General features: G+C 44.3%; 1 protein-coding gene and 1 long non-coding RNA gene across 5 annotated transcripts in view; one reads left to right on the top strand and one right to left on the bottom strand.

Annotated features, from left to right (window-relative positions):
* The window catches only part of LOC147752135 (uncharacterized), a 7,170-nt gene extending 3,394 nt beyond the window's left edge, over positions 1–3,776 (bottom strand). Inside the window, exons 1-2 of the long non-coding RNA XR_015314928.1 lie at positions 2,377–3,776; positions 620–820 (exon numbers count right to left, since the gene is read on the bottom strand). This is a non-coding gene — a long non-coding RNA (uncharacterized LOC147752135). The remainder of the gene's footprint in view (positions 1–619; positions 821–2,376) is intronic.
* Ask1 (apoptotic signal-regulating kinase 1) overlaps positions 1–17,306 on the top strand; it is a 56,996-nt gene that overhangs the window by 34,446 nt on the left and 5,244 nt on the right. For 3 of the 4 annotated variants that reach the window (XM_022850522.2, XM_022850523.2, XM_086972461.1), the window contains 3 exons: positions 1,563–1,766; positions 8,834–8,923; positions 12,431–12,566. In XM_022850522.2, the coding sequence (XP_022706257.1) occupies positions 1,563–1,766; positions 8,834–8,923; positions 12,431–12,566 (430 nt within the window). The remainder of the gene's footprint in view (positions 1–1,562; positions 1,767–8,833; positions 8,924–12,430; positions 12,567–17,306) is intronic. The other variant, XM_022850524.2, reaches the window with a different exon arrangement.

Below are 17,306 nucleotides of genomic sequence, written 5' to 3'. Positions count from 1 at the left end.
ATAATTAGGGTAGTAATAAAGTTTAGCTGATGAATATCGCACATTTTAAACCTGTAAGTTATTTCCAGGCGCTGTTAACTAATTAGAGCCTATGGTTCTGAATTGAGTGTTACTGTTAAATACAAGCTAACATCGAAAAAAGAGGATTAGTTAAACAGTGAATGTCCGGGAATTGCAAAGTGTCAAGGTGGTGATACTGGTCCTAAAATTTGCCAGTCTAAAGCCACTAATGCGATCACCAGCAAGCCTCCACAAAAAAGTTATGTTCTAGACGCGTGCGCCAATCCAATCCCCGAAGGACGTTCTGCTAAAGTTACAGTGAACTCCGACTGAGAATAACTACTATTAGATAAGAACTTTTATTAGTCTAACTTTTAATTGCAGTATTCGTTTGCAGAGATCTAAAGAAACTACGGTTACTTTTAACCGAGCAATACACACTGTAAAATGACGACATGCACAATACGTAACTTGTATCATGGTTATCTATATCATGCTGCGGACGTAGCACTGCATACTCTACAAAAGGTTGATATAACTTAGTATTAATATCCCCCCGTTAAAAGCTGTACGGGTCAAACATAACTGGACGAAGTAATTGAGATAACTTTATACTTACGAAATTACTAAATCGATACGGGATGAGGCAGTGATCGTTCGTCGATTCTATGTGTTCGTAGCAGACGAGACAGCCTTCGCCAATCCAATCGAATCGTTGTTGGCCTGTTGGTATTAGAGCCTAATAAATGTATCACCACGTCTCTGGTGATGGCTAGACTACTGCTGATGCTCTCGTGCCTCGTTTGTTTCACTCTGTGTTCTGCTAATACAAATCATAGGATGCCTTTTCGTTATTATGTGCATGGGGTTTGAATAGCTTTCCGTAAGGTAAGATGTTTATAAGGTAGTGGTTACTACTGGCTCCGCTCATAGTATTGTTTAACCGTCGCCTACTCATTAGATCGGCTGGTTTGCCGTCGTGTCTATTTAGCGCCACTTTATTGACGCATTTCCTGTCAGTACGCTAACGCGCACTGAAAATGTCCACTCAGCATCCAAGATGCTTGATCTTTTAACGATACGCTGTACTCGTTTAAAGTATTTGCTACGTACACAAATATGTACACAGTTTGATAAAGATATTACAATCTTACTAAGGGCTGATATGGTAGGCGTTGATCTTTCGATATGATTAAGGGAAGGCCAAAATCCGGTGCGGCCTGAGGGAAATATTTTAAGTACTAAGATGCCTGTGTACCGATGCTTATTAAAATTATAAGACAAGTTTGAGAGCAGGGCAGGCAGGCAAAAGTGTGAGGGGATGACAAAGGGTTTTAAACATCACTTCTCTAGTACATAACAGAAGACATTCACAATCGAACAGAAATTGCCCGACAATAATCAACTACTTTGGTAATAACCGATACGCAGGAAATGATAGTTGAGCTGAACTGAAGTTCATAAAGCTTGTATTTGGTCCGTCATCTTATTTTGCAGGAGTCTCGGTAGGATATAAACAAATAAGTGTCATAAATATGTCCAGCCTGTTTATGTTATTACAGGACTCAGCGCAAGAAGCGACAACGTCCTACCGGTCCCCCGCTTGAAATTCCCCGTAGCATGTCTGTTCCCTATGGAAGTCTTGCTTTCGCAGGCGGCGGTAGAATGACCCGCTTTGCGTCCACGGGTGACGAAGGCCCTTCAAAGATTTTAGCGTCTCCGACCTCGGAAAGTGTACCTAAGAGTCCTGGAACATACTCGTACAGGTATGCTTTTTAACATGTACGTATATTGCATGCGCTACGGGCGTGTCGTGCGGACGAACAACCAAAATGTACCTGTCTGTTGCCGTTACCATCGTATATCTGGGCAACTAGGACAAACTGAATTTCAATCAAGAAAGCTATTGTCGCTCCACCATCCATATTCACGTTACAAAACGTCTACTTTCTTTTTTATATATTAAACTTGCATCCTGTGTAGATAGCATAGGCCAAATTGTTCACTAAAGCACATTTCGGGGATTTCTCGTTGCGTGTGTTACTTTCGGATATTTGAATGTCGGCTGGCATCATCTGTCCATTTATGCAATGCACATTTTCATCAAATGTACATAGGTAATAGTATAGACTGTGGGAAACAGAGCACCTGCTCGCCTGGGAAAATGTCGATACACAGCAGTCCCTTCGTAAGATAATTTCGCTTTTTTTTTAAACAAGCTTGACATTCTTATACTCCCAACGAAGAAGCTGATCTATATAATTAAGTTCAGAGAGAGTCATGAAACGATTGTACGACTTTATCTATAAAATGCTGCTAATCTATAGATCGGGTGCTTTACGCTAGGAACACAGTCCATCTGTGAGCTTAACTTACCGGTGAGGGTCGCTTCGGGATGTTGCGGTTACGACTCTACGAACAGTAACCATCGTTATTGTTTTGAGTTCGTTTAAATTGCCGAGGCTTGTCTAAGTGTTGGCACGCTTTTAGTGATGGAAGAGAATGCGTGACTGCTAGTGAAAGTACTCCTGTCTGCTGGGTACACACCGCTGGCTGAAGGCCTACGTTACGAGGATCTGGCAAGTGTGAGTCAACGAACGTAGCGCCAACAGGAGACAATGTCCTATTACTGCTGCAGTGCTATGAGTGTAAACGAATACGTCGGCACAGAATATGTTCTGTGAAACAGCGCTTCTCGAACAATAGTAATGACGAGTGAATGAAGAACATATAGCTGATGCAGCGAGTGTTCTGAGACGAGGTCACAACGATAGAAGGTTCCGCTCGTATGCCGCCTTGAAGCAAAATAGTATTAGTCCAGCTTCGTGTCTAAATAGGTTCCACCATTATATAATCACGTTTGTGCGATCATACAACACGCCAAAAATGCCCTACCACCATACTACCACTGCTACCGCTAAGGACTACAAAGTGTATGTATTATGCCATAGTATGTACGTATATAATAGCATGGTCATGACGACAATCATGATGACGTCAGCGATATCGCGGCCGCCAGCAACCAGAAGGCACTTACAAACGACGCAACGCATGTTCTTTAGATCGTTTTGAGTATAAGGAAGTAACGCTGCGCGACCATACACTCAGTCATAGGTCATTCATGAAGGCCGGCCCTTTGCATGTAAGGCTACTAATGACAATTGAAAATCGTAATAAATTGTTCCGCCTATGTTCCAGAGAGGACGACATGTTACTTCCTTACCGTCCGCGCTAAACGTGCCGTTAGATGAAGAAATTCAAGCCTTTCTATTCAATTGAATTACATATGTTTTCATTTGCCTATTGCGTAATGGAGTTCGGACTGACATGTTTGATGGAACAATAACAGGCTTTTTGAATCCTATTCTTGTTTTGGCGTGCTCGCTCTTTCCTTGAACTTAAAGAAAGTCCTAATTGTCCTTGTCCGACTGATTCAGCAGGATGCCAATCCCCTGGTCGAGTCTTTACCAGCACCGCAACATCAACATCATTCTAGCTTGTCCTTTAATGCGGCAACATAACGTTTAACGTTATTATAATTATTATTAGTTGGTTATATTGTGGATTTAACCACAAGTAAATGCAGGGGTGTATATTTATCGAGCATTTTTTAACAAATATCTCTATTATCTGTGCGGCCCCTCATTGAGACCATCTTTCTGACTAGGCCGACTCCTCTAACAGCTGGCGTCGCATTAATATTCACTCATGTGACGTAACTTTTTTCCATAAGGAAACTGAAAAGTGGTAATCATTTATTTGACTGAAATGATGTGTTTGAAACGAAAAGGTGGACGCCGATCGGTTCGTCAGCAGCTGCCTAGAACAAACGCCGGGACGTCCCTAATGGCAAGTCCGTCTCTGCCACTCGACGATAACTGGAACAAATAGAAGACGAACCGAACAATAGTTAGTAATATTATTGCCGCAACAGTAAAAAAAATGGATGGATTCAAAGTACTACCAGCATTTTAGACTCGTCCAACTCAGCAGCCCAACTCACAAATCGACTCGAGCGCACCCTGCCAGTATCGACAGCATATATTACTACAAGTGTTATAGATCGATTAGCCTGTACTGGTGTGACCCATTTGTATTCGTTGCTTGGTCAAACAACATAAAATTATCGCCAGACACAATGGGGTAAACAATCGTCCATTAATCTTATCTTCTTATGTCCTCTACGTCACGATGTGGCAGCCTAGCTATTATTAGCTCTTTCCTTATTTGAATATATATATATCTATATATATGTCGGACTCAGCTAGATGTCTGTCTGTCGAGATAGAGCAATCGAAATTTCCCTAGTGGATAGGAAGTCTCCATCCGGATCCATCGATCGATGGATTAAGTGTCGTCGGCGTTTAACAACTTGCCGATATGCGTTCTTCCAATGCCCGTAAAACTTCGCTTACTACGTTTAATGATTGGGAACCGCGTTGTTATTGATGTTGAAGTCGCCGGCCGACTATGGCCTACAGCCTCTTGCTGGGGGATTTGCTGCTTAACTTGTCTTTTTTTTAACCTTACTAGACATTACAAGTGGTTTCCTCCAGTATCCTCTTAAAAACAAGTGAGAGGTCCCCACGCAGGAGCTAGAAGAAAACGAACTGGTTTTGCGTTCCTTTTTTTCATATTCCTATGCGTAGCATTCAGACTAGGGAAACCGCAAGCAGCTAAGGAGGCATAGTTCCCAACTATTCTATCCACACACGCTTGTTTGACTCGTTGTCCTACAGCGGCCGTCCTGATTTACAAAAGCTATCGGTACGCTTTCACAGTCAGTTTTCCCCCTTCTATAACTGACGAACTAACTACAGAGTTCGCTTGCATCCTAGCTGCCCGATGCTCGAACGACTACGATAGTGCATTTTGTCGACGTTTTTTGTGTCTCAGATTGACGAATTACTAGCGCGATTAACGGGAGAAGATGGGCACAAGCCAGTGTAAAACGCAACGGGTGTCTTGTATAGATATGGTAGAACGGAAACAGCGGCGCTATAAACGACAGCAGCACAAATATCATCAATCAGTGATGTTTAACTACTGCTGTTTGCATTTAGGTATGTAGTTTGCACATCGAAAATTAGTGGTGATAACAATAAGATAGCAAGTTCACTCACACACAGACACCGAGGTAGCTGACAAGGCGAATGAAGAGCGAAGAAAAAGCGCTAAAAGGCGGAGGAATCCTCTGGACAGAATGCGGCCAAGGCTTCTGCCCCAGGTCAGTCCCCTTTTTCGTTCATTTGTCTACGCGATTAGTATAGCTGTCATCTGGTTGTGGGGCAAAGCTGATCTTAAGTGACGTAGTCTCACTGCGGAGTTGCTCATTTTATGAAATTTATATTTATAAAATGAAAACTATTTCTACGGATCCGTGATCTTCTCTAGTTCGTTGCATTTAAGCAAAAGGCCTAATTTTATACCGCACTGTTTCGGCGGATGTTTGCTCGAAGAGTAGCTAATAGCATATCGTCTAATACTGGCCTATTATTGTCGTTATTGCCTGTCCGTTCAGTTGTTATTTATAAGAAGGGCATTCATTAAGGGAGAACGCTATTTCGGTAGCGATTAATTATCGAGGGCTTAGAAAAGACCAAGTATATAGTTGCGCGGAAATTACTTCAGACATGATTAGTATGGCAGGCTCTTGGCTGTACAACGCTATAAGAAAGCTTGCTCCATTCATCTAAGCCATCGCTTGCATCCATCACGTACAATGTTCAGATTTGAAGTTTGTTTAGCTTTCGTGCAGAAGGCTAAGTTGCAAATGTCAACAGCTTTTAATGGCTAGAACTTGAGATACCTCATGTACTGAACAGAACGATACCCCTGGACAATATAGATTACGCATAGAAAAGAAAAACAGTTTTTTTTTTTCTATTTTTTCTTTTTTGAACGATAGCGAAAAACTAACGACGCCGCATTGGTCTGAACCACATGCACGCTCTGCACCATTCGAGTAAACGATCGATATCGCTGGAGATCGTGCTGCAGCTGAGGACGCATCACTTTTCGAAGTGGCGAGCAAAAAAATGGTTACCTTTGCTATCTTGTTGGTTTACAGCTGTTTACAGCAAGCTAGCAGAGGATCAGTCATAAGTAAAAATGCTTCGTTTAGTCTCCTAGGGAGTCTCGGCTATTAAAATATGGGGTTTTTAGTTGTCATTGTCCGCTCTTCCGCTCAGAGAGAGAAGCCGGTTCGGCTGACGTTTACGCGTGTTCCAGCCATGACAGGATACCATGAGGATAGGATCGCCTTAGGACTAGTCTTCTCTATAGGTTAACTATTGACTTATTTTTGAATGGTCCCTTTCGAAACTGGGTTCCGTTAGATGCGAGTAGCAGATCGAACAGATACAGTCAGTATCGTTTAAATACAATTCACCTGTTGAGAAATGCAAACTACATACAAGTTTTTTAGTGGTTACTTTTTTTCTACTACTATTTGTTAATATGCTTGATCATGATGGATTATGCAATGCTAGATAAATGAAAGGCCGTTGTTTTGGGTAGTTCAAAGCCAGCCTGTGTTGCCTCTAATGCGACCAGTATATACGCCACAGCCTGTCATCCCAACAGGGGGCCGGTGGAATTGTTCTTTGTTCAGTAGTGAACGAATCCGTCATCTGACGTCATCGGCGTCGATGAACGTTTTCGACGCTCGATTAGCCATTGTTTGTTCAAAATGTATGCTCATTTCCGTTTTATTTCCTAGGTTTATAGGACTGATTTTGTCTCCGTCAGTTCTCGATTCCAAAGGTCAACATACCTAGTTGTGTCTAACACGTAACGCACGCACAACGCTTACGCGCTACGTGGAGCTGATGCTATGGCCACGTTTATTTTTTGCCGTTTCGAACGTGCCACAAGCTAGCAATTTGCGCTCATGGACACGCGAATAAATCGGCTAAGTGAATGACATGCCAGGTCCATTCACCAATCGTCTCTCATAATAATAACTATTATTATTATAACAATCAACCGTGGCCATCTTCGTTAAACTAGCCAATAAAAAAATACAGTAGTTAGCTACTTGGTTATTCCCGTTCGCTGACTGATCGAAGGAGCGGGACGAGAGGGCTCTTTCTTTTTCTATTAGCTATTTATTGGTTATCCTTGCCTCTGCCGTTGGTGTGGGATCGCTTTTCGAGTTTGTTTTGTATTCGCTTGGTTCCCATCGAACGATGACGCTGTTGAGTCTACTATGGTCGTTTGGACGGCCAGATCTCGATTTGGATACGTGGATAATTAACTGAACAGATCGACGTTCCTGGCCCGCTCTATCGCAGGCGTCACCATCGTCGCTGTTACCACTAGTAACTGTCGCCATGACCACTGGCATTTGCCGTTCGGGAACCTGTGCATTTTAGCCGTCTGCCAGCAGTGGCTCCCTCGATGTTACCGCCGTCGATATAACTACCACCGCTTCTTATGGTGGCTGCATCGTATCCAATGCTGGCGGCTTTTCAACGTCGCAATCCCTTCGCTGAACGTTTCGCTACGGCTGCTGTTGTTGTTGCTGCTGCTGCTGCTGATGCCGGTTTCTGTACAGTAACAGCCATTCAACCGTCAAACGCAGACAGAGTAATTTCTTCGTTGCAGTTGTGAGCGGTGCCGTTTTTTTTGCCAGCAGCAGCGGCAGCACTCAAACGGGCGATGGCAGCACCAGCATTCGGCTGGTAGCTGTGCATCTACGGGCAACAATCAACGATAGTTCCTATGACATAGTATGACGTCAAGTAATGCCAGTCGCTTCGTGCTGCGTATCAGTAACAACGACGGCAGCTGGAGAGTGGAAACGTCGCTCTATCGTTGGTTCGGGTCGGTTGACTACACGGTTCACTCGCGGCCTCCCCTCACTGGTACGGCCGCTGCAGAAACGCCGATTATGCCGCTGTCCTGTTGACACGTTACTTACTACCTGCTCGCCTATTTGGCTTCGTGCCCGTGTGGCTGACTGAGTGAGTGAACGCGTGACTGTTGCGGCTGACCGCCGAGCTCCGAATCACCGAGTAACAATTCGCACACTACGGAACGATCGCGTAGAGAAATCAGACAAACTCGCTGGCAGCAGTCTCGGGCAAGGGGCGTTGCACGGACACAGGACGAGCGCGAGAAGACGAGAGACGATACTGCTTTGCTGCATAGATCCAGAAGAGAAGTATCCAAAATGGATTGCGAAAAGAAATTTCAGACGCTTGAGTAGAGAATTAGAGGCAGCGCGCGGACGACGACAGCGGCGGCGGCGGCGGCGGCAGCAGCAGCAGCAGCCAACGACGTAACACTGATAAACACGTCAATCGGCGTTGAGTGATTGACGAACAGACGGACTCGCAATAGGTCCGGAACACACATGCATCAGGAATCGGATCCTCCTAATTTCTTGCCAATGCATATTCTGGTTGTCCACTTCATAGGGGCCAATCGCATATAATGCTTCCTAAACAACAGGAAGCACCCCGTGGGGTAACGTGGCTCACACATCATATGTCCTTTGTAGTATCGCTGAACGATAAAAGAAGATCACCAAAAATCGTCTAACCTGGTTCGTTCTGCCCACCAACGAAAAGAAGCACACCGGCCAAAAGCGGCCTTGACCCTGTCGCTAGCCTTATATCAGTTCTTCGGCTGTTTAGATTTGCCAGCCAGTTAGCTGGCGTATTATGTATTGATTTTTCAGAGAGCAGAGCTGATCCTTGTCGTGTATTTAGTTCGAGGATAATGATTTTTGGATTCATTAGGAAGTAGAGGAGGGAAAAGGAAACGATTTGTAAATAGCTTAAATTCGTGCGATACTACTCATCAATGTTGACTTTTCCGACGTCAGCTGTTCTACCCGCGGGCCGGACTCACAAACCCTTCTGACACCATCGTTCTGCTCAGCAGTCAACTGGGGTTTGACTTCTACTGGTACAAAGTAAGCAAAAGCGTGTGTGCAGATCCTATCCGTTTGTTTCCCCGTAGTGAAGAGCGCATCGGTAGACGAACTTTAGAAAAATAGCTGAATATTTGTGATCAACCTATCCATACACCTCTATAGAATGTCAATAATCAAGTATGCATCCAAAAATAACCATATAACACTTTTGCGCGACACCCCGAGATGTCTATGTTAAGCTGGCGTTTCTACGTGTTTTTTCATGCAACTATTTTAAGCTTTAGTGTACCAGACTGAATGGAAGGAGAGACCAGGCAAATTTCGAGCACGATACTCTTTTATTACTGCACGTTGTTGTGTGCCGATTTTGCTGTGTCCACTGAATGTTTCGACTCGTACGTTTGACGTGCCGTAAAACATTGCTTCGGGCAGCTACCGTGTCCCCAGCTGCTGCTTGTACAACTATTCACGAAGACGGTTTCTACCTCGAAGTATCATTAAACCGTACTCAATCATGCACCTGTAAGCTTTGCAGACCCAGAAACAATTTATAGTCGACCTAGCTGCAAGCGACGCATCGACCATGACGAAGTCTCGGCTAGCCTAAATATCTGAAACCGTACTACTGCTATAGTTAGTACGTAACTGCGGTGGCAGAATGCAGAATTCTGTTGGCTATTCAATGGCATCATAGCGGGTCGGAGGGGCTGTGGATCCGCCATTGAGTCAGGCTGTCACCCGACCACCCCGAGGCACACGTAATTCTTTTTAATATACTTGAATGCCTTTCAGTAGAATAAAAGCGTCTCGCGTCACGGCATCATGTCCAAACGCAAATTTTATGCATTGACGAGTATTGACAGCAGAGGTATTTGTGCTGCTGCCACTGTTATCTATGCTGTTAGCGTTATTTTGCTACCTGTTGAATTCGTTCGTTCTGATCCTGCTGCAGCCATCTGTGCTGGTGCTGTTGTTGTTGTTGCTTGCTGTTGACGGCTGTTGTAACAGTAGCGTCGATAGCGCCGCCGGTAGCAGTTCTGCTGGGTCGACGCCGGTCCCGGCTGTCTGCGATAGCAGCAGCAGCAGCAGCAGCAGCAGCAACAGCAGCAGCAGGCCGTTCCTTTTGCTAGTGGAGTAGCGCTATATACTTTTCGCCTGCGCACACTCTCCCTCGCCGCCGCCGCTGCGCCAGAGGCCTCAGTACCACTAGCGTCGGTCATTGTCGAATCTAACAGCAGTCACAGCAACAGGAGGCAAGCAAATCTGTCTTAGTCGTTCCGCGGTGGTCAATTGGCGTTGTCGTTCCGTGCCAGCTGCTGCTTTCACCAACACAATCATCTGCACGGCCCCTCTCCTCTTAGCGTGCTTGCGACGTGTTGTGCGCGGACAGCAAAAAGCTGTCTGCGTTGTTCCTAGCGTTACAGCGCCGTTGTGCTTAACGGCTGTGTCAGCGGTGGGAGGTGCGTGTTATGTAGGCGCGCGCGCGCGCGCGCGCGTTTAGCGTCATCATCGCCATCAACAACAACGATAACATTATGGTTGCTCGACTTCATTCCTGACCACCGTACCGATTTACTGCTGCCGCTGCGCTGCTGCTGGAGTGGTTGATATTTCGTTTGTCGTTCGTGCGGTCGATATTGTCCCGAGCGTGGCGACGAACGCCTTTTTGATTGTCGCCACCGTCACGACTAGTACGAAATAGTACAGCGGCATTAAGAGCCGCATGAGTATTGCCAGTCGTGCAGTCGCCAGAGAACGAACCCAGCGGACCAACAGCTGGTTACTCGATCAATCAGTGGCAGTGTAGTGAGCGGTTGAAGGAACGAAAAAGAACCGATCAACCTCTAGTAGCACCACTCTCCCTCTTACAGCTCTATTTTGAGTATCTGACTCCTGCTTCAGATCATTTCGATTTCAGCAGTTTATCGCTCAGTGAACAGGTCTCTTCGGCCTATTTACAGCATTTCAGCGGGCGGCGGCGGCAGCGGCGGCGGCGGCGGCGGCGGCGGCGGCGGCGGTGGCGGCGGAATCATTGAAGGCAGCAGCGACCCCTTGCTCGTTGGGTGGATCTATGGCCAGGCGGACGTCACAGCGAGCCTAATGTCTGTACTATCCATCGAACAACATTACACGTCTAGCACGAAACAGCGTATTATACGGTTGCGTACGATCTCCAATAGCGGCGACAGTCGGTGTTATATCAGAAAAGCGCCGATGCGCAGTGAGAGAGTGTTTAGCTCCGGCCGGTATCATAAGTATACCTGTGATTCGTAATACCGCGGAGACGCGATTACGATAGCAGCGCTACAATTAGAAATTAAGCTATCACGTTAGCTACGGAAGGCATCGATCGAATACGTTTTCATTACGATAAAGGAAGTAGTCGTTCGTTCGTTCGTAGTTGTACTGTTTTCGAGCAGTTGTGGTACCACGAGGTGCGGATGAAACTCGATCGGCTGTCACCGTCAGCGTCAATCATCGGTTGTCAGCTGTGATCGTGCGTGCCCGTAAAATCGTACTATAAGTGCCACCTCCGCTGCTGTTACCAGCACCGCCATAACCACGAACGCTACTGTTACTCTAGCGAAAAATAATATTACAGCGTAATATTTAGGAGTCATGTACATTTATGAATAACATGCTCTTCTTTATATGACAGTAAATGTACGCGGCTGGCGTCTTTAACGAAATCATCGGCCGCTGACCGCCCGGCCAGCCAGCTGGCCGGCCGGCTTACGTTATCATTTGAGTTTCTTTTATTGATTAATCAGCACGACGAGCTATTACGTGCGAATATGCGACTCGCTCGTGTGAGGAATAGTTACTATACTACTACATGCTTGAATTAGTACCAGTGATCCACGCATAGTCTAGTGCCGCGGTGCTATCTGCGTATGTGTGTGTGCGTCTATACATATATATACACATATATATATATATATATATATATATATATATATATACATATATATATAGTGACTTCGTGGAGTCTACGTGGATGTTGTGAGTTAAAGTGGATTGAGGTGATTTGTGCATGATGGAACGCTTGGGAAGCACTGCTCTGCTTAATTCGTACGGTAGTAGTGGGCCGGCGTCCCCAATGGACACCTTGGAGGACGGTTGCCCCCCCGGACGTTGCAGGGACGTTCCTGACACACTACTACCGGGTCAGCAAGAACTTCAATGGTCGCTACTTCGAATGCGCTGTTGGGACTGGCTTAGTAAATGCGACACTGATGACGATGCTGAACTAGCGCTTGAGCAGACCATTTGGCCCGCTGATGAGTTGACCGGCGGTGGCCGGCATAATGCTAATAATCACCATAAGAATGATAATGGCAATGAGGCCTGTCCGGAAAGAGAGATTGCTCAAGTACGACCTCATTGTACTCACGACATTGGCGGCCAAGGCAATGGTTATGGGGATAATTCCACTATCATAGGTGGTGTCGCTTATGATGACACCCCTCTGGCGGCCAAGCTTCAGCCCACTAACCGCAAACGACCTTCACGCACGATGTTGTTATCGTCCCCGCTCGTAATCAGCTCGGGTCTTCTCAGCCCGCCAGTCGATGGCGGACCGCTCAATGGCGTCGAAGAGACCGCCGGATTCTACATGCTTAAAAAGGACTCGCAACGAAGGCAAACGATCGTTAAGGTGATGCAAGAAGATAAGGAACAGGTGAGTGTACACAGTTAAAAAGAATAATGCTAATACCTGCGGTGTCGTAGATAGATGACTAGTCCACTTATAGTTAGTTATAGTTTACGGCCTGTCTGCACACAGCATCCTCATTTACGTATGAAGTCAATGAATAGCTAATATAGGGATGAAAAGGCCAACAGATATTCCATGTAAAACAAGTTAATATGCCGTACAAAACTCGGCCCTTTCGTTTCGTTCGTACTGACGGGCAGAATGCTCATTCCTAGGAGAAGAATATCAGATATTGGAACGGAATTTAGCTGTCACTACAGTTAGCTCTATGACGTTGGCAAAGCAGCATTATCCAGGGAGCTTGATATGCCGTAATAGGGAAACAGGCCAGTCAGCACCACACTGCATACGTTGCGTCATGTCGATATAATATTCCTTCATATAAACACAATACTAATACTTGGACGAAATTGTAACTGATTTGTAAAGTTCTACAGAAACTTAAACTTTGCCATCTGCATAGCTAAAGTAGTAATCAGTCATGTCGTTTTGACTCATACTAATGTAGATAACACAAGAACAAGTTCCGGATACCTATGATAAATTTCTAATAAATACGCCAGTGTGAAGTTGAACTTTAATACGCTTGCGTTCAAATACATATCAAATGCACTCTCATTAATGAGACTCATGAAATATGAATATGCTACATATTTTGGTGTTTTGGTTCGATATGAAGACATCGGGTTCATCCAAATATAAACCGTCTTTTCAGATTTTGCTTTGAAGACGTTTGCCTTCATGGTTTTAACGCAGTTACAAATTTTCAGCAGAAGTTGTTTATAGCCTCCATTTGAGCACGTTTTGTCTAACTAAATGCGCATCTAACGATGACGCACACATGAAAATGTAGTATACTAAATAATAGAAAAAGTAGTAATAATAATAACCCTAATAATAGAGCGACTAGTATGTAAAGCCTCAAGATAAATTATTGCTGGATCTTTCGCCTTAGGAACACATTGATTTCGTGCCAGTAACGCAAAAACCGAAGATTACGTTAACAGTAAAACAAAAACAAGGAAACACATGTTGGTGTTTTGGCTGGGTCTGCATGAGCTTTAGGAGAATAGTTCGGGACTCTCTACCCCGCTCGGCTTCCGCGCACCCAGCAACGTCCGTTCGGGTCCTTGCTGCCTGAAAGCAATTAGGCACGATGAGCCGGTAGCCTTCAAAATATTTACCCTATACTGGTAAAAACGATTTTTAAGATGAATCGTGAACCCTCGTTGCACACTCGTACAGGGCTTTTATCAGTACTGCAAGAGGTTGGTGCCAGTTTAGATCCTGCAAGCATCTTTATGCAAACCCTGTAGGCGTCAAATGTTTATTGCTTCGTATCTGTATACATTGATAAACATTTTAGGACAAAATTCTCAAAAATAATGTGGATATGATAATTCTATTTTACTTTGGATTATCACTCATTAAACCTCTTATAAGTTTGCTAGGGTCTTGAGGTAAAATCGTCTAGAATAGAGTGTAGAACATCTTTGAAAACATTTCGATAGTTTCATTAAATTTAATCTCTAGATTATTGTACATTCTATAGGTCATGAAATACAGGAAATTGGCAAAAAGTTACCTGGTAAAGTAAGAGTATCGATCTATCTGGATTGTATCGGTATCGCGTTTATACAGCTGGTTACGTTGAAGGTTAAACAAAAAAAAAAAAAAAGGAGGAAGAAAAACAACATTTTTGCCGAACATTTTTATAATTTTGATTTGCCAAAGAATGGTTTTCCTTAGGAAGTCTTTAAATAGCCACACAAGCTCGTTGTGTGGCTGTTTAAAGACTGCGTCTTCCGGCGTCTGATTTTGCGATCCGGCGAATTTACCTTAGCTTTGGATCAGCAGCAGGACCAGTGTTGGGGTGCGGACTTTAGACAGGAGACTCTCGTCTTGTGGTATTTTTATATAGCCGAAACTTTAAGCCGAATGAAGCATCTACCAGAATGCTTACCGATAATGCACGTGTACGTATTACAGTCATTATATCCTAAGCTTACATCACGCTTTCTAAGGTGTAATTACCAAAGGAAAATGCAATCCTTCATAAAGGACGAGACTTTTGGTGCATAGATCAGACTTGTATGCTTTCTCCTATTGTCAGTATGTATCAGCCATAGGGGCCTTAGAGAAATTTCGTTATGTCATGGTTTCTTAAAAATCAAAAACAAACTGAAAAACGTAGTCGCGCCTCGCGGTACAGTGTACATGTATATATGTGTGCATATGCTTATAAGGACAGTATAGATGGTGGTCTGTCGCCATCGAACTGAATTGATCCCGCTGGTTAAGAACTTAGCACTCGTGAATATATGCAAGACAGGAACGGACAACCAAAGGACCAGGCTACTTCTACCCGGAGGAAATATTACCAGCAGCATGAATAGAAGTAGTAACATCGTCATTGCCATCAGTACTAGCTGCCGCGATGTCTGTCGCGGTGGTGGTAATGTAAGAAAACAAGCAGCCGAACAGGCAGGCAAGCAAGACAGTATTTAGTTCCTTTGTTTCATGTTTACTCGATTGTGGGCGTTCTTCCATTGCGCAGGGTCCCGTCCCATATGGTCGTCGATTCCACAGGTGACGTCGTAGCCGGCTGCCGTCGTCGTCGAAGTCATCGCAAACAAAAGTTTTGACAAAGGTCTGCCTACTACGTGAAATACGGCCATATTAAACACGCTACTATTGTTCGTACATGGCCGTAGTCCGGCTTCGCTGTACTGTGTTGGCTCGCGATAGTGATGGCAGCGCTGATGATGTCATATGACGTAGAGTAAACACCGTAATGCCGGTTGCTCTTTCGAAGCATCTCGTCTTCGCTCGCCCGTTCGCTTGTCGGCGCTACCGGGCTGCTGCCAGGCGAACCGACGAGCGGACGGTCAGCCGTTGGCAATGAAATGGGCATCGCTCTGCGTATAGAAGAAGCCAGTCTCTCGCGCTCTGGCTTTCACCCATCATAGAGAACCGTAGAGAGGCAGCAAACAAAGCAGCCCTTCATTAGGACATCGTGTGTACCAGAAGCGCCAGAAGTGGCAGCAGCTGTCGAAAATCACGGTGACTGGAGCTCCCCCTATTGCTATGATTGCACTAGATGACGAATCTAGATTCGTTTTGAGCCAAGCCGCGAGATGTCGTTTGAAAAAAAAATTCATATAACATGTTATATGTCAGTATCTGTAAACGTCACTCGCAATAATTACTACTGTAAATATAGTTTCTGAAACTCTAATGTGGCGTAGTTCACTTTAAATATATCCAAGAATCAGGGAATTGAGCTTTTTGCTTCGCCCATACGATTTATCCTATCTAGTTTATAAGAACAGTAATTATAATGGCTTGGATCTTAGTAATAGACTAAGAAACGTATAAGACTACTTGGATAGATAAGAATTCGGCAATTTGGTATGAACGAGTATTGCGAGGAAAGTAGATCAGCGTTAGTTTCGAAATATATGCTAAGAGTATGAATTATTTCGACCTCTTTCTGAATCATTACCTACCGTGAAATAGTTGATGTAATACCTCGATGCTCCGTTAAGCGGCTCAAGCTATACTTTACGCTTGAAGTTAATTCCCTTTGGATCGTTATTCCTCATAAAAGCTATCCGTGTAACGGGGGGAAATGGATCGAATAGTTTAAATACTATCAAGAGATATCTTTCGTAGCGGAAATATATCCTCCGCCGGTGTTTCACGTTTCCAATGGAATAGAAATTTACTGAGGGACTATGGACGGATATTTTAAGCGTCTTAACTGCACCATTTCTATCAACCTATACCTATGTTTTTATTTTGATTGGATAATGATCACTAAGGCATATCGGAAACTATATCCCATTGGCCATCTTTACAGAAGGATCTCTTAGGGTTACGTTCAGCTGCACTCCGGAACTGCATACTTAACCTTACTGTACTAAGACAGAATTGGCTTTTCGGTTATCGACAGAACCTCGATTCGCCTGAACCGAGCAGCTGAACATGGCGCGAAGCTAGGTGAAAACTTTTGCGTATACTCGAGATAGGTACGGTTTACTAAGCTATCCGAGAGGTGGTGGTGCACGCCATCAACTGCACCTGCCACCGTAGGTGGCAAAACACTGACGGCAAACATTTCAGTTATGACGTATCTGAGAGAGCTCTGAATTTGGCAGAGACGGCTAATTTGTGGTCGGATAAATCTAACCTATTTAATAGGAACATAATGGTGCTTGGAGTTATTGTTCGAAATCAAAAGGGATATGTTTTTCAATAATAGAGTTGTTATATAAGTGAGAAATAGACAATTTTAAAACAAAAGCATCGTCGACTTCTAGGAAACTCGGTCTTCCCCCGTTTCTAGAATAGTAATTGTCAATCTATAGATTAGTTTACCCTTGTCAGAATCAATTTATCGCTGGAAAGCAGATATCTGCTAGATGATTACTTCGTAATATGTGTTCTAGTTGACAGAACACGCCATTTTACGTATAAGCTACCATCAATGTTTCATACTATTCTACAGTAGCATTACAATTCTATGTCAGTGTCTAACGTTGACGTCATATTTACGCGTTGTAAGACAATGGATACAGAGATTGTATTCGTCGACAAAATCATAATGTCGCATCGCTTCCCGGCTTTCGAGTTGAGGCCTTTAGATAATAGACTAAGATATACGGAGTTGTGAAACTCTATCGAACCGTTCAAAGACGGTAC

Source organism: Varroa jacobsoni, unplaced genomic scaffold, assembly GCF_002532875.2.
Source record: "Varroa jacobsoni isolate VJ856 unplaced genomic scaffold, vjacob_1.0 scaffold_1468, whole genome shotgun sequence".
NCBI classification, from domain to species: domain Eukaryota; kingdom Metazoa; phylum Arthropoda; class Arachnida; order Mesostigmata; family Varroidae; genus Varroa; species Varroa jacobsoni.
This window is presented reverse-complemented; position numbering and strand designations above follow the sequence as displayed.